The 18,416-nt window shown below is 39.5% G+C and overlaps 1 protein-coding gene across 7 annotated transcripts in view; it reads left to right on the forward strand.

Annotated features, from left to right (window-relative positions):
- Positions 1–18,416, forward strand: part of LOC115777468 (protein diaphanous homolog 3) — a 177,280-nt gene that overhangs the window by 69,714 nt on the left and 89,150 nt on the right. For all 7 annotated transcript variants that reach the window (XM_030725391.1, XM_030725398.1, XM_030725376.1 and 4 more), the window contains 4 exons: positions 1,833–1,927; positions 2,699–2,800; positions 5,155–5,394; positions 8,204–8,333. In XM_030725391.1, coding sequence (XP_030581251.1) covers positions 1,833–1,927; positions 2,699–2,800; positions 5,155–5,394; positions 8,204–8,333 — 567 coding nt within the window. The remainder of the gene's footprint in view (positions 1–1,832; positions 1,928–2,698; positions 2,801–5,154; positions 5,395–8,203; positions 8,334–18,416) is intronic.

An 18,416-nucleotide genomic window follows, 5' to 3' on the forward strand; every position in this document is an offset into this window, starting at 1 on the left:
TCTCTTTCTGTCCTCTTTCTTTTGCTCTCGAGTCTCTCTCTCTCACGCAGCCACTCACAAGCAAACTTGGTCTTAAAATGACCGTTTTTAAAAGCACCCGGCATTAACGAGGATCCAGCTGATCTCTTAAGCACTCTGAGATCTTAGCACCTCATTGGCTTATATCACAGGGAGCTGTGACCTTTGTTTCATGTATTAAAAGAAAATGAGACTAATCAGCCACGTAACAGTGATAAATCATGCAGCAGAAATTATAGAGCAGGGAAAGAAGGGAGTAGGTGGTTTATGTGTTCCACCATAGGAGGTAAAGAGTCTGAAAGCTTTGATTGAGGTTTGAGAATGACTGTGTGGGGTTTTAGTTCTGTTAGTTGATTGATGCTGTCACTGTTAAGATACAGTGCAAATTTATTCTGCCTAATGAATTGTACTAAAAATTTCGCATTAGCTGTTACAGCCAGGAGCTTATATCACATTTGTGTCACATTTTACGTATGTTTTAAAAGAAGGGCTAGTTTGCCAGTAAAGCCTCAACTGAATATATGCAGTTAACGTGTGTTCTCTAGAATTTGTTAGTAAAATGTCATTTTATTCGTCTGATTGGATTTATTTAAATTTCTAGTAAATTCTTGGACATGGTGCTTCTTTGTCATTTTTACTTAGTTATATACTCTGTAGTAGCCAGCACCCTGAAGTCCTGTGGGACCAGTGGATCTGTGCTCTTGCTGTGGTGCTGGAGCGGCGCCTCTTGTGACTCTAAAGTCCCATGCGGGAGTTGAAGTCCTTCTGGTGGTGTTCACAGGGATGACTGGTCTTTTAGACTGGCTTCTTGTGCTTTTGTGGGCCATTTTCTCGTCTCACTGAAGCAACTGTTGTTCTTTAAAGCTCTGCAGGGCTGCAGGTGTTTCTGTCTCTTGATGGCTTTAAAGTCAAGTGAACATGCATCTTTGCAGCACAGCTGTGGCTGTCCTGTTGGCTGTCCACAGAGGGGATCTTTGGTGATTCTGCCGTCCCTTTGTGTCAAAGATGGAACATCCCTGGGCGACTCTTTCCAAGAGTTGCGAAATATTCAGCAAACACAGCACTGACTCTTTTTGTCAGCCCTGCCAGGTATAAAGAGGGGTTTCAAAACCACGTAGTGAAGTCTGTCTCTGGAGGCAGGGTGTCTGAGAGGAGCACACTGAGATATGAATTCAGGGATGGTCTCAGGTTTCTGGGATTCGATGCTGATATGAGGGGACACCTTGGTTCATAACATTTGTCTTTGTAGCTTGATTGTTATGCCAAAATTATCCCCAACATTAAAAATGATGTTGTGAGTGATGCATTATAAACTGACAGTGCTACTGGGAAAGAAGTACATTTTCATTTTCAGAAGTCTCACAACTTCTTATTTTCCAGTATATAACTTTCTTCACACTCACATACCAGACACTCAAAGGTTCTCAACCTCACACATTCCCAATAATCTTTCAGACTCTGTTGGCTCTTGGACCAGTCAAATTTTTTGTTGTTGTTGTTGTTTCTGCTTGTGAGACTAATAACTCATCCCGATAAGGAATGTGCCATTCCATCCCTACTTCTACCCCTTGCTTGAAAATGTTATGGTTGCTTTGTTGGACCTGCTCAACCAGTGATGTCTTTGTTTTTTTTTTTGTTCCTGTTTCATAGCATTTGTTTGTACTGTTTTATTTCACACCATTCTTCGTTTTGTATTTTGTTTTCTTTCATTAGTTTTATGACCAACTGTCTCATATGGCAACATTAAAGCTCAGTTGTCAGTCTTTTCTCCATTCACCACAGCATTTGTTCCACCATTTGGTTTTTCACTGTAGCCATCTTCCTGGGCTCCTTCCGTATACCTTACCAGGAAATTCGGCGCATGATAGTGGAGGTGGATGAGGAGCAGCTCACTGAGCCTATGATCCAGGTGCGGTTTTTAATGACGCTGTAGAAATGTTTAGAGCCTGGGTTACTTGTCTGACTTTAGTGGATGACTGTCTTGTTCCACTCAACTCTAGCTGAAAGATAGAAAAAAAAAATATTGAAAACTAGACAATGCTCAACTTTTCACCTTGAGGCTGGAAGTATTTTTAGTACTGCCCTTCTCCTACTCAGTTGGTCAGGTTCATGCCCTAACTCTTGTCTATTGTCTTGATTAGTTGTCTATCTTAAAACAGCATGTTGCCCAAGGCTAAAGCACTGGGCATCTGTAAAGCCGGCAGTACAGCAGGTGTTGAAACAGTTGGTGAGCACAGGCAGTCTGTCAATAAAAAATAAATTAGCAGTATGCTGATGTTTAGCTGATTTTTTGTTTGCATTTGTATGTACTTTACCAGCTTTGTGGCTATAACTTCGATGTGTTTTATGCCATCTGTATACTTCACACTTAGCACTGAGTTACTCTCTTCCTCCCATCCATCTGTCTGTCTGTCTGTGTATCTGTCAATCTCCCCGTTTCTATCTTAACAGCAGTTCATGTGCAGTGTGATTCATTTTAGATAATATTTTTTTCAGATTTACAGTATAAAGCTACACATACTGCTTGGTAATAAGACGCTTTATTGTAGTTACAATGCTCACCACATGGCTGAAAGGCAGCAACAGAAGCAACTTCAGACAGAACAGCAGTAGGTTAGATTTCTCTATATTTTTGCATATCCTCCCTACTTCTCACTCCCTTTCTTCCTTTTCTTTGTAGAACCTTGTAAAGCACCTACCAGAGCAGGAGCAGCTAAGTGCATTAGCCACATATAAAAATGAGTACTCTAATTTGTCAGAGCCTGAGCAGTTTGGGGTTGTGGTGAGTACACACACACACACACACAAAGACACACACAAAGACAACTGTCAGCTTCCCACCAACTGGCTATAGCGCCAACATGCAGATGTACAGCACAAAAATAAGTTTTTCTTTGTGTTGTAGTATATTTGTTGCTGGAAGGCCTCAGACGTTTGCCCTGTTCATTGACTAGGCGATTAAACAAAGTGCAGTAAGAATGAAATAGTTCAACAGAGCAGAAATATGCATACTTAGTTTTATAAAACTCGTTACAGTTCTAATATTTTAGTAATTTAAACTCGTCTTGTATTCTTTCTCAATGTCTCGTTCCTATGAAAACACACAGAGCACTTTCATATAATTATCATAATCCCAAGCTTTTTAAAATTCTACCTTTTGAAGCCTTAAGAGGAAAGACGGGACACCTGTGGACTGGTGCACTAATTTATGCACATTAAAGAGCAGCACTCCTGCTAGATTACGTCAGCATCATTTACTTAAAGACTTTTCAAAGGAGGCTCAGTCAGAATTATGCATGAGGGGTGTCACTTATGTAGTTTGTGTTTCTACCTGGCAACTACGTTACGGACAAAAGCGTAAGATACTCGTCTTTTGTAACGCGTTCCCTGAAGAAAAAGTAGAACCTGCTTATATAATGAGGTTTTGCTGCTTGCGTGGGCACACCAAGGCTCAGGTTCAAAAGGATTTAAAAAAAAAATTTTTTTTTAAATTTACTGTTGTGCAAACATGCATTTTATCAGTTGTATTTTTTAATAAATGCTGCTCTGAATTGATTCTTATCTCAGCCTTGAGTGCAGCAGTGTTGTCAGATCTATTTCTTGCTTATTGTAAAATCTTGAGCGTGCCTTTGACACGAGGCCACCAAATTCATTCAGTGTTACTCTCTGCAGCTACATGAATATGTTAACTGTTCTTTGCGACAGTAACTTGAGGAATGAAAGCTCTTAATCTCAGAGTATAAATTTCCATATAATTCTATATCAGTAGATGAAAGAATATTTTAATGTCTTCCACAGAAGCCAAATACTACCTGTTATTTTTGTAAGTCAGTTGCAGTTAATGATCATTCCAGATCACTCCTGAAGTCTGAGGAATCGCTGTTTATCAGCATGTGCATGCTGCTGGCTCAGCTGTAGCTGCAATCCTCACGGCTAGCACTTCTTTCATCTTGGATTTTAATTGTTGTTGACACTCCTTGGGGGAATATTTATTAGAAGTTGTCAGAATATTTACTCGCATGAATTTTTTTTTTTTTAAAGAGTATATGGTGCATAATCTTTAAATTCAGTGTTGATGTTCTGACACTCTTGATGAGCATATGAGAGAGAAAAAAAAGGATATAACAGAGCTGACTTTTACCTTCTCAATATCCTATCACCTCATGGAATTTGGGCTTGGCAGTAAACAAGCCACATTTTCCATAAATCCTTTTTTTGTGTGTTTGAAACCATCTCCTCAAGTTGTCAGTGTAACCTTCCAATGCCCTGCGTAGCCCCACGGGAGCAGCTGTGCACATTCAGTGTGAGGATGCTCTGGTGCTTGTGCTTCGTTTCTTTTCTCCTGATTATTTTCTCCTCATTTCAATATCTTTATCACATAATTGATCCCATCTCTGGGGTTCATTTCAGCATTATGTTTGGTTCTTGTGGACCTTGCTTTTTCTTAATTTGGTTATGTAATTCTCCTCGTCTTTTCCTCGCTTTCTCCTTTTGTGCGACAAACACACACAGTGCACACGCACACACACACACAAGCACACACTGACTGAAATAGTCATTTGATAACATTACAGTAGCTATAATTAAACCCTTGATGGAGGACATCAAACCACACAGCCAGCTGTTGTGTGAAACAGACAATTGGAACCTGCACCCCTCCCTCCCGCCGCACACATACACAATCACTGTTGTGGCCAGGTCCTGGGCCCAATGCAATATTTTCCAATTTTCTCTAATTGTGTGAGAGTGGTAATCCAAGGCAGGCTATTGTATATTCCACCCCTCTACCGCCTGCCCTATATGGACACTAACTCCACAATTAACTTACCAGACCTGGGTCCCAAATCAAATCACTGCCAGCATCTATTACTACTGCCTAGCAACACTTTCCAACATGCTGGTTGCATAAATGTCTTTTAAATTAGATCGTCTGAATGTGAGAGTGTGCCAAATATGTTATTGTAGTTATTTTAAGTTTGACTGTGTTCTTTGATGTGGTTTTCTCTCCTTGACATAATTTCCCATGCTTTTCTCATCTCCTTACTTACTCGCTTTTCTGTAAATCCCTTTTTTCCTATTATTCTTTTCCCATTCCCATCCCTTCTTGTTTTCACCTTCACGTTACTGCCTTCACAGATGAGCAGCGTGAAGCGGCTGCGTCCTCGCCTCAGCCACATCCTCTTCCGGCTTCAGTTTGAGGAGCAGGTAGCCAATCTGCGTCCAGATATTCTGGCTGTAAACGCTGCATGTGATGAGGTCAGGAAAAGCCGCTCCTTTGGCCGCTTATTGGAGCTGGTTCTGCTGCTGGGGAATTACATGAATGCAGGCTCTCGAAACGCCCAATCATACGGCTTTGACCTCAGTTCCCTTTGCAAGGTAAGGGTTGAAATGCTGACCTTAATTTCAGCTGTCCGCACTCAGTTTGCAGTCAGTCATCCCTTCGGTGTCAAGTTTTCAACATGAGTGATGCTAGTTCAATAAACTTTCTCAACAGATACACAGCTGTGTTTGCAGTTGGAGTCGTGTAGCAGAAATATAATTTTTTACTGACCTGAACTAAACATTTTTTGTTGACTCTAGCTTATTTTCATCATTGTACTCATTACATGTCCTCAGAGACATTGAGTTGAAATCCTTATTTGAAATATAGATATTCTTTTACTATTTTCAGTCAAATATGCAATTTTTGATATCAACTGGCTTCTGTCAAAGACTAAAGAATGAGACTAAAGTACTTTAGTCTCATTCTTCTTGGCTGGAGACTTACCCAGTACCTGTAACTGAGGATTTTATGTGGCATGAAAACAGAACCTAAAGTTTGTTCTAGTGATGGGAAGAACAGGGTGCAGGACTCCTCCAGTAGTTGCATTACAGCTGTTGGCACACCCACTGCAGTTTCCACAGTAACAACCACTGCTGTCATTTGTCACTGCCACCTCTTTACCCTTCTAGACTTAGATGCTGATGTTCATATAAATACCAGCACAAAGGCAAACATTTGTACAAACGTGATGGATTAGATACATTAGCATAACAATAATATCAGCTAACGGGAGGCTGTCAAGGTTTTTGTTATATGTTTAGAGCAGCAGTTCCTTTTGTCTTCGTACGCTGTCTGAGGAAGGTTTGCGTTGATGTCACAGGCAGGACATATAGAGGAAGACATCACCTTCTTGCCTAACCACAAGTTTGACAACTTAATTCCATGGTACACTCCACAGCACAGGAAAATTGCATCCAGCCCAACTGTAAAAGGGGAAATGTTTACATTGTCAACAACGATTACCATCCATCTAAATTCAGAGACGGACCTTTTGTGAGTGAGCACTCGAAGCTTTTATATAAAAAAAAAGGGGGTGGGGGGGCAGAAATGAAAAGAGAGATGAGAATGTTTGATTAGAGGAGATAATACAAACATGATTAAACCCAGCGGGTCTGAGTACACTGCTGTCTACCAATAGATCACCTAGAGAGATACACTGCAACACACTCTGCAGGAGGCATGTTTGGCAGGGATGCTGAGAGACATCTTGGAATTAACCTGTTTAAAAAAGGGAAAAAAAAAGAAAAGAAAAAGAGCAATGATGGAAATTTATTAGGGAAATATAAAAAAAGAAAGTGGGAGTAAGATGAGGATCAAGTGCAGGGAGGGTCATCATATTGTGAAAACACATCTGCTGCATGATCATGAGACATAAAATCATCCGTAGCACTGTTAACACTCAGCATTTGTTAAGCTAGAGCTCAGAATAGCTTTGTGTAAATGGAGGACAAAGACAGCTTCTTTTTCCAGTTGCTGGACAGCACATTTCCCTCCATCAGCTCTTCTGATCTGAAGCTTGAATACGTTTTGCCCTCTTTGTTTAGCAGCAGCCACGGTAAATGATTTAGGAAAAGCGCACTTCTAACAGAAGATTGTGGCTATATTGCCAGTTAGCCTCTCACCTACATCACATTAAATGACATGGAAACATCTTGGATCAGCCTGATAGCAGCTGTCGCCCTTCCAGTTCAATAGCAGGTGAAGTGCTCTATGTGTGACATGTAGGCTGCAGTGTAGATTTTTGTCAACCAGTGATTCACTCACTTAGTCAGCTGACTAAGAAAAGAACGTCATCAAACACCTAATGTCTTGCATTTAAAAAAGTTGTCATATTGCACCTTTTTTTAACAAGGTAGCTCACTGTAAGTCTCACATATCTGCAGAATGTGGTTTTCATTTTGCGAGCACAGGGAGTCTGTCCGACTACTGCACAGATTTTTTTTTTTTTACCCATGGCTTCATGGCTCCTGCCATTGCGATGAATACCCTGTGAAACCAGGGCAAGAAGATGCTGTTTACATATCATAAGCCCAGATTTTATGGGCTTATGGTTGTGTGTCTTTGCCCATAAAAAGCACACCTGGTTTAAATTTGTTTGCTATACCTTTAAAGGTCGGCCCTTTATAAAGGGCTGCACTGCTTCTAGCACTCTTGCAGAGGTTTGGTTGCTCCCTGGAAGCCCTGTTCTGACAAACTGCATGTGTGTATTCGCAGTGCATGTTCTTCTGTTGTGTCAAAACTGCATAACTTGGTACAAAGGAGCTAGTGCTCAACTCTGAATCCTAAACATGTATAGGATGCTCAGTCTAGATAAACTATGAAAACACACAGAATACCAGCATGGTATACTTCTTAATATGTATTTATTGGCAAGTCAAACATGTTTCATCTATAAGCCAGCATTAGGAGAAAGGAGGCCGTGCAGTGAGTGATGATCATGTTTAAATGCACTGTGGTGCGATGCACAACTGTTGTTACTCAGTCCAACTTTTAAAATATGGAACCTTTAATACAACAGGTATATGGTATGTTATAGAAACATGGTGACATTATTTTTGGCTTTTAAACATGGTTAAAATAAGATGGCTTCAACAAATTCATACATAAAACAAAGTTATTTTGCAATAAAAAACTGTGATTCAAAATATTCCTAATAAGGTCAGAACTAATCTGCGACATTTGAAATAATGGAAACTTGGTACAAAATACGCTTTTTCACTTTTTCACCAGTTAGGGCTTTTTTTATTGCCCTGTCTGTGCTTTTTATTTTTTCAGTTTTTTATGTGATCTTTTCTTAAATGTGTATTGCAATTAAATAAGCGGTGTAAATGCTTATATTTTATGTATTGTGTTTCACAACAGCTAAAGGACACCAAGTCAGCAGACCAAAAGACCACATTGCTTCACTTCCTGGCACAAGTGTGTGAAGATGAATTTTCGGACGTGATCAAGTTTCTTGATGACCTAGAGCACGTGGATCGAGCTAGCAGAGGTAATATTCATTAGTACCTACTAGGGATGGCACGATACCACTTTTTTATGGCTGATACCGATATTTTACATTTGGATATCTGCCGATACCGATACAAATCCAATCTTTTTTAAAAAAAACAAAAAAACAATTGTTTTTAAATGCCTGGATGCCAGTCAAAAGTCTCTCACACAACAAAATCAAAATCTTTGAGTTGTCCCACGTACAAGACTAAGGGCCAGGGGGGGACAGAGCTTTTCAGGCAGTGGTGCCAAAGCTCTGGAACTGTTTACCACTCCCGCTCCATTTAGCTGACTCTGTGGCGTCTTTTAAAAAACAGTAGGAAAACTTTTCTGTTTAACCAGGCTTTCTGTTGACTATTTTTATTCTTTAAATATGGTAATGTTAATATGTTTTTAACATGGTGTTTTTTATGTTTTGTTTTTTGATATTGTGTTTTAATTATTGTACAGCGCTTTGTGACTTGTTGTCCCTGTAAAGCGCTATAATAAACTTTACTTACTTACAACAATTGCTCTATCACCTGAATCCTGTTGCTCCTATGTGAGAAGGTGATGCATTGGCTTATGGTATGTTGCGAATTTCATTAGGGCTACAACTATCGATTATTTTTGTAATTGAGTATTCTATCGATTATCCCATCGATTACCCAAGTAATTAGATAAGAAATACTTTTTTCGTATTAACAGTTCATTTTCATATTTTAACTGCCATACTGCAGTTTTTCCCTGTGTGAAACAAACAGGGTGGGTGGAGCAGCTACAAATTTCTCTTTTTTTCACTTACTGATCAGGTGGTTGATGAAGGACCTCCAGCTGTTTCCCAGTAAATGTTTAATGGTGCTTAAAGGGGGAAAAAAGCTTCTTTCGGAAGCTAGAAAAACACTTCCTTCCGCTCCATCTGAGCTCACCGGCTCCGCCTCTTTCCGCTTGTGCAGACAGACTGCACGTAAAACAGCTGACTGCTGCTGTTGCGTCATCAGTGTTTATGTTGGAAAAACTGGGGGCTGTGTGAGCGTAATCTTGTAATGCTTTGTATTTACAAGCATTCTCTTAAATACGTTTCTACTGCAGGTCAAGATTTAGTCACTAATCAGGGATTAAAGTATCAAAAATATTTTGACGGGGAAGGGGTCTTTCCGGTGCCGAACGATCGCTAGTGCTAATAGCGGCGCTCGCTAGCAAAGTGGGAGCTGAAGTAGAGAAAAAAATAACAGCTGAAATTCTCAGCAAAGCGAGCACAACACATAAACACGGCAGAGAGTGGTGGGGGCGTGGAAAAACATCTCAGCGATGATCCACGATGTTAAAGTGAATCCGTCGCAGCGACGGAGAACCTTTTAGAATCTGAGGGGTTTTTTTTTTCTAACTCCTGATCCACTCCATTCCAGTAGGTGGCGGTAATGCAGCTTTAAGCTGGTTTGGTCAACCGCAAACCCACAAGAAGAAGACGATGACCGAAAACTGTAATGCAGCTAATGTGGGTCGGATCGGATCGGATCGGATTGCATTTTTTATTTCTCTCCGATATCCGATCGAGTAATTTAGGCCAGGATCGGACCGATACTGAATATCGGATCGGCGCATCCCTAGTAGTACCTACATGCATGCACTGTTACTATACAGTTGTGGTATATTTTCTAAGTCTTGATAAACAATTTTAATACAATACAGAAGCCGTTGTTCACCTGCACATTTCTAATCTTTTTTAAGCATGTAAGAATCAGTTGCTACTTGTTAATTTTAACACTGTCTACCTTCTGCTTTCTCTGAGGTGATGTCACAGTTTGTTTGTTTTTTAGCTCTCCCACGGTTGCATGGCTGCACTTTAAACTACATCTATCAGACTGAGGTTTCTAATGATGTTTAACAGCAGAGCTTTGGCAGCTGGTCTAAATTGGTAATCTAATAAGAGTTATAAACAAACAAAATGATTTTTTTAAAACTTTTGTTTTGCAACTTAAATGAGAAAAAGCCATTTATGTTATATCTGTTTCTCCTGTTGCTTATGCATCTGAACACACTTAAATGTGAAGACTGAATAATATTTTTAGAAATTTGGAAGGCCTAATATTTGGTGGCGATCATCACTTGATATAATCCTGATGATCTAGATAATAGTAAATGATAGGAGCGCTGAACCTCATTAGAAGATAATGTGAGACGGGGGTTCCGTTTTCAGCTTTAGTCTTGCTAATGTGGAATGTACCATCTTCACCTCACGTGCCTGATGTCCCTCAATCACTCATATCAGTTATGCCTCTGTTCACATCATGACCTCCAACTTAGAGACTTTTCTCTCTAGATTAAATGACTTTTCATACTCCTTCAGTGACCCCCCCCCCCAAAAAAAAAAAAAAAAGCTTACCAAATCTATGAACAGTATTGCAGGTCTTGCTCTCTCACCGCAGACACAGTTTTCTCCTGGTCTGCGCCATTCAGTGAGTGACAGCGAGCAGCAGTACCCATCAATAAGATGTTTGCCCATGTGCAATGTTGTTTTTGTGGTTTGTTAGCCAGCAGGAGGATGCCCACTGAGAGAAAAGAAAAATAAGAAAGACATTCTGACACGTCGAACATCCTCTGAGTGATCGTTACTCGAGTAAATGGAAATAAAGCTATTGCACAGCTATTGTCTTTGACTTCTCTCCATGTTGATTTGATCAGGCGACATTGTGGTTATATTGCGCAACATGTGTGTATCAAGTGCTGTTTACATTACATTACAGTAAATTATATTTTAGTAATATCAAAAGACATTTTTTTAGATTTTATTTTGATATTTCCCTGTTTCTGATGTATCTGAGCAGCAGTGAAAGCTTCATGTATAAGAAGAAAGTCGTACCTGTATAAGATTACCTAGACAGAAGTGGAGCATCTGTATGCATTCCTTTGTTTTACTTTGAGCTTTACTCTTAGCTTTCTACTTCTGTTGCTCTCTGGGAATTGGATGCTTGTTGATTCTGTAAACATACACTGTATTTTATCACTTTAGTGTTTGATCTGTACCACAGTCATCTCATGTTCACTGCTTTTTGATACGAACATTAATATTCTTCTGTAACACATCTTCAGGTTATGGGTTTATTTTTTTTTTTAGGTCATGTCTGCTACTGAGATGAAGAACAATAGTCTGTGTGAACTGATTTTAAGTCTCTCTGTTGATTTGAACACAAATTGGCTGTTTTGCACAGGTGTGCATACAAACATGGCTGCACACAGGTACTCAAAAAGTACTTTGAGTGGCCCATGCACCTATAGTATGGTAAAGGTCACAGCCAAGCAGGGGCGGGCTCAGTGGTCAGAGCAAACTAAGACATGCTCTTTGTTCATATTGCTATAGGCAATTCACAGGAAGAAGCAGTTAGCTGCTGTCTGTGTGCACTGTGTGTGTGAGGTCGCGCACTCACAGCATGTTTCCTCCTGCTCTAAAGAAGATTTTACCCACTGCTCCATTCTCAGCAGGAGGGAGTGTAGGAAGGTGTGAGGAGGAGAAAACATAGGAGGATGAAATGAAATGTGTGACTTTTTTGTTTGGACTCTCCTCTTCTTAAGGATTACTAAGTTGTTTGGTTTGTTTGTTTTTTCCTTTCTTGTTTTGGTGCTTTGATAATCTGTAGATAACAATGCTGCTGCCGAGTGTTTTAGCTTTCCCAACTGTGCTGTATGTCCACAAGCCATGGCAAAGATGCATAAGTACAATGGTGAGATCAAGGGAAAGCACGATCCTTGGATCTTTCTGCAGGTTTTCTCTACGTCCTCACTTCACTGGCTTCAAGCTGAGGTTATTTGCATCTATAAAGATGTAGTGCACTTTTTGCATTACTGTCTTTCGTTATGATTTTATAAGATTAGGAAATATACTGTCTTATCTCTTCACATATCACGTCCAGACACACAGACCCCATTTCTTTGTAAACCGTGCTGCTGAGTAGCTTCCTTTTCATCAGATCTGACAACTATTTGATTGGCATTTTAGCTAAAAGGCTGCATTGCATTTATATGCACTAGCCAGAGAGCTTACTTGAGCATGAAACAAGGTTGAGTAGAGGTAGCAGTAATGATACTGTATGTTCTTCTGTTGTAAATGGTGCTGTCCTTAGACTGTAAGAGAACCCTTGTTTCCCCCTCTGCCAGTCCTGTACTTTAGTTCAGGGATCCTTTCTGTCTGTCTTTTCATTTTGGCCCTTTCTCTTCTTTTTAGACCTATAATAATTTTTTTTTTCTCCTGATAGTGAAAAGCACTCCCTCTATGCTGCTTCACTCTGTCAGTTTACATGTATCTCTTTATCTGTCTGTCAATATCCGTCTGTCTGTCCCTGATTGTTGTTTGGTCAGGTTCTTGGTCTTTGAGTTTTGTTCCTTGTCTCTCTTTGTTTCAGCTTCTTTTGCCCAACACACAGACACACACACGCAAACACACACAGACTTGTAATAGACAGCAGCCCATTTGAGCAGTTAGGGCGGTTTGTTGAGTGGTGCTCGGTGCTGAGTTTGAAGTTGAAAGCAGACAAATACGGAGACATATTAATGTGCTCAACCAGTCTACTTCAGCTTGTAGCTTCAAATACCGCCTGTCAGCAGCAGAAATGCTGTTTACTACACATACTACTAAACAGGCATGCCTGCATTAGTATGACATGCAGCAGATGTATTAAAGCTGGAATAGCTGTCCTGTTCTGGCCCTTGGGAGTCATTAATCAGTAACATGACGATTCAGCTAGATTGAGATGGCTCTTCAAAATACTGTTCAAGCTCTGTTTTGTTGCATGCAGTCTCACCAGTGAGCCTCGGGTTAAAATGAGGACTCTACAGTCAATTCACTGTTAGTCCTGCTCTGTTTTAATGTTATTCTGTAGTTTGTGAGACTCACCAGAATTTCCAGTTGTCAGACTTTTGCCTCAGAATACAGATCTGTGTTTTTTCTGTCTCTTAATATTCATTATATCAAAGGTGGCTATACAGTGAATGTTTGTGAGTGTTCATGATTGCATGCTCTGCTCTGTCTAATTTATAGCACAGCAGGTGATCAGACTAATAAAAGGATGTCAATGGATTTGACCTCTACAAATAATCCAATTCTTCTTCTTCTAAAATATCCTGTATCTGTCTACAACTCCTCTGAACCAAAGAGGCATTCAGGCCCCACTGCTCATAAAAATTACTCACTTAAATGGACAGAAGAAGAAATCAAGTGCAAAGTGGTCCAAGAGAGAAAAGAAACACACTAGAATGTTTTATCTCCCACTCTGTTGGTGAACCGCTGAGCAGTTATTGCCTAATTCTCGAGTTGTGGATGGTAGACTTGGGTATTGTCTAGTTTGAAACACATTTCTGCATGCTTTCTTAAGCAAAGCATCTAAGCTGCTATGGTTACACTCCTAAACAGTAAAAGACAGGCTTTCCCCTGAAGCATACTGTATCCTCACTCTGCGAGGCACGTATGGTCTTATCTTGACCCTGCGAGGCTGGAATGATGACACCTTTATTGATGTATTACGGCAGATGACCTGTGGTGACCTATGTGAAGCCTTACTTGCACATACTGTATATATCCATCATCACTGTCATCTCCTAGTTCTTCACCTTGCTCTTCACCTTGTTAAGAGCACCTTCGCTGAGACAAGTTAGGTTGCTACACTAGTTAGCTCTATTTAGTATTTCTACTGTTGGATAGCAGGTAGTTGGCAATATTAAATCCTTCTCTTAGTATTATCCACATTTGCCTTTGTTGGTGATCGTGTGCCCATGCAGATCACTATTTTAGTGTTTTTGTTATTTAGAGTCTGTATCAGAACATATTCATAGCCAAGATCTATGGCTAGTCCAGAGTAAATGGAGCTAATTATGTGTTAGATTCTGTTTCTCTCTTGTATGATAAATAATGTATAGTCCTTAGATTTCTTTTTGTGTGAGGTTGCTTCTTCACAAAAGCCTGCAGATTGCAAAGCTAAGAAAAGATGAGCTCCCTCTGTGTTTTGCTTTTGTCTTGCCCTCCCTTGCTCCTTTCTCAGTTACTGCATCATCACAGGGCTTTAATCATTTCTATTAACAGACTGCCTGTCTGGCCTCTTTCCTCATCTGCTGTGAATGCTGCCCACACCTTTTTCAGATGATTTTGGTTGCCTGGTAATGCACAACTTTTTTCTTTTTTTTTTTTTTTGATAGTTTTGGATACCCATACTAATCATATTGGGTGTATGGACGATTTATAGATTTTTTTTTTTTTTAATTTAATGAGCACTGACAGAGCCAAAGACTTTCTGTAAAAACATTGGAGACAGAACCATCTAGAGACAGTAATATTTTTTGTTTGTTTTGTCTGTTTTCTCCCACCTAATGAGTTTAATTAGTGTATGTTTTACTGACTCATACTAACCAAACCTCTCTCTCTCTCTCTCTCTCCTCTCCTCTCTCTCTCTCCTCTCTCCTCTCTCTCTCTCTCCTCTCTCTCATCTCTCTCTCATCTCTATATAGATATATATATATATCTCTCTATATATATATATATATATATATATAGTATTATATATATGTATATCTATATATATATATATATATATATATATGTATGTATGTATATATATATATATATATATATATATATATATATATATATATATATATATATATATATATATATATATATATATGTGTGTGAGTACATCTGATTCCACATGTGCCCTGACTGACCACTTTTTTAGGTACACCTTTTTAATACTGGATTGGACTCACTTTTGTGTTCAGAACTGTCTGAATTCTTCATGTCTTAGATTGAACAAGGTCCATATTGATATGATAGCATCACACAGTTGCAGATTTGCTGGCTACACATCCATGATGTGAATCTGCCGCTGCACCACATTCCAATGGTGATCTATCGGATTGAGATCTTGTGACTGTGGACCAGTGTTAATTTTGACAGCAAATTTTGATTTAGTTTTAGTCATAGTCTTGATGAAAATGTAAATTAGTTTTAGTCATAATTTAGTCATCTGAATAGTTTCAGTTTTAGTCTAGTTTTAGTCGACGAAATTATCGTAAGAATATAGTTGACTAAATCTAGTCAGTTTAGTCGACTAAAATATAAAGAGTATAAAATGTAAATGCTTTTTCTTCAGTTCCCTTGAATTAGTCATTATTAGGGATGGCACGATACCACTTTTTTATGTCCGATACCAATACCGATATTTTACATTTGGATATCGGCCGATACCGATATAAATCCGATATTTAAAATTGATCCAGGCATTTAAAAACATTAAAAAAAAAAATAAAAAAAAAGAAGAAGTCAACAGTCTCTCACACAACAAAATCAAAGTCTTTTAGTTGTCCCACATACAAGACTAAGGACCAGGGCGGGCAGAGCTTTTTAGACAGTGGCACCAAAGCGCTGGAACTGTTTACCACTCCAGCTCCATTTAGCTGACTCTGTGGCGTCATTTAAAAAATAGTTGAAAACTTTTCTGTTTAACCAGGCTTTCTGGTTTCTGACTTTACTTTTATTCTTTTTCTTTTAATATTGTAATGTTATGTTTTTAACATAGTGTTTTCTGGGGGTGGGGGGGTGATATTGTGTTTTAATTATTGTACAGCGTCTTTCTGTCTGTGAAAAACGCTTATAAATAAACTTTACTTACTTACAACAATAACTATCACCTGAATCCTGTTGCTTCTGTGTGAGAAGGTGATGCTTATGGCATGTTGCAAATTTCATTAGGGCTGCAACTATCGATTATTTTAGCAATTGTGTATTTTTATATTGATTACCCAGGTAACTGGATAAGAAATACTTTTTTTCATATTAACAGTTCATCTGCATATTTTAACTTCCGTACTGCAGTTTTTCCCTGTGTGAAACAAACAGGGTGGATGGAGCAGCTACAAAGTTCTCTTTTCCTCACTTACTGATCAGGTGGTTGATGAAGAATCTCCAGCTGTTTCCCAGTAAAGGTTTAATGGAGGTTACAGGGACGAAAAGGCTTCTTTTGGACACTAGAAAAACATTTCCTTCTGCTCCATCTGAGCTCGCCGGCTCCGCCTTTTTCCTCTTGTGCAGACAGACTGCACGTAAATCAGCTGACTGCTGTTGCGTCATCAGTGTTCACGTGAAAAACTAGGGGCTGCGTGAGCGCAATCTTGTAATGCTTTATATTTACAAGCATTCTCCTAAATACGTTTCTGCTGCAGGTCTATATTTAGTCACAAATCAGGGATTAAAATATCAAAAATATTTTGATGGGGAAGGGGTCCTTCCGGTACCGGATGGTCACCAGTGCTAATAGCTGCACTCGCTAGCAGTATGTCTGGGAGCTGAAGTAGAGAAAAAAAATAACAGCTGATTCTCAGCACAGCGAGTACAACACACAAACAAGGCAGAGAGCGGTGGAGGCGGAAAAACATGTCAGCGATGATCGCTCAGTGTCCAAGAGAATCCGTCGCAGCGACGGAGAATCTGAGGGGGTTGTTTTCTAACTCCTGATCCCCACTCCATTCCAGTAGGTGGTGGTATAGCAGCTCTAAGCTGGTTTGGTCAACCGCAAACCCACAAGAAGAAGAAGACGACTGAGCCCTGTAATGCAGCTAATGTGAGCGAAACGTTATTTAATGTATCGGATTACATTTTTTTATTTCTTTCCGATATCCGATCCAGTAATTTAGGCCAGTATTGGACCGATACTGAATATCGGATCGGCGCATCCCTAGTCATTATACACACTTACAAAAAATTAAACATTTGTTAAAAGTTATGTAATATTATTAATAATATTAACATTCGTTTTTCATCTGCTTCCCACACACCTGATCATTAACACCACCTTACTGAGATAATACGAGCGTTTTACAGCAGGACAAACTCTGAAAGCTACAGGGCAGTGTTCAGGACTAAGATTAGGAAAGGCTAATCCACCGTGGTGTGGAGATTTTCTTTAAACACCAACACTAAACTGGGAACAACACTTTACCCTGCATGACATTAAAATGCTTACCTTACCTTTGTATGGAAATCTGGGTGACTGGTTTGCAGATGTCGTTTAAGATTTGTCGTGTTTTTACCCGAGATAGTTGCCCCACATGGTTTACACATTGTTTTCTTTGTCACAACGTCAAAGGACAAATGTGTCCATACATCGGCTCTTCTCTTTCTCCCTGCTGACATTGTTTACATAACTTAGTTCTATCGGAAGTAACGACAAATCACAGGCTAGTTTGTCCTTCCCGGGTTTAGAGCAAATTTGCACAACTGTGTGTTTGAAGGAATGTTTTCCTATCTTGTCCCGCCCTGTCACAAAATTAAATCGGTTCTTATTGGAAGTCGTCCCCGCCAAGCATTTTCATCTTGTTTTCATTTGTTGACGAAAGTGTCAATTACTTTTGCTAGCGTTTTCATCCTTTTAGGTAGTTTTTATTTAGTTATCGTCTCGTTATCATCATGAAAAAAGGGGCGTTGACGAAAACTATGACGAAAATATTTCGTCAACGAAATTAACACTGCTGTGGACGCCAAGAAAATATCCCCCCCACACTATTGCATCACCACCAGCAGTCTGAACCATTGATACAAGGCAGGATGGATCCATGTTTTCAGGTTGTTTACTGTAAATTCTGGTCCTACTTTCTGAATGTTGAGGCAGTGTTTTTCCAGTCTTCTATTGTCCAATTTTGATGAACCCATGTGAATTGTAGCCTCAGTTTGCTGTTCTTAGCTGGCAGGAGTGACACCCAACGTGGCATTTTCATTGAGGGAACTGCCACTCACTGGATATTTTTTTTTTTGGACTATTGTCTGTAAACCCTAGAGATGGTTGTGTAGGAAATTCCCAGCAGATCAGCAGTTTCTCAGACCGGCCCATCTGATACCAACAACCGTGCCACATTCAAAGTCACTTGTCTCACCTCTCTTCCTCATTCTGATGCTCACTTTGAACTTCAGCAAGTCGTCTTGACCATGTCTAATGCCTAAATGCATCCAGTTGTTGACATGTGATTGGTCAATTAGATATTGTGCTTTAATGAGCACTTAAACAGGTGTACCTAAGTAAGGTTGTCAAGATACTAAAATTTCAAACTCAATACCCAGGAA

Source organism: Archocentrus centrarchus, chromosome 3 (assembly GCF_007364275.1).
Source record: "Archocentrus centrarchus isolate MPI-CPG fArcCen1 chromosome 3, fArcCen1, whole genome shotgun sequence".
NCBI classification, from domain to species: Eukaryota; Metazoa; Chordata; class Actinopteri; order Cichliformes; family Cichlidae; genus Archocentrus; species Archocentrus centrarchus.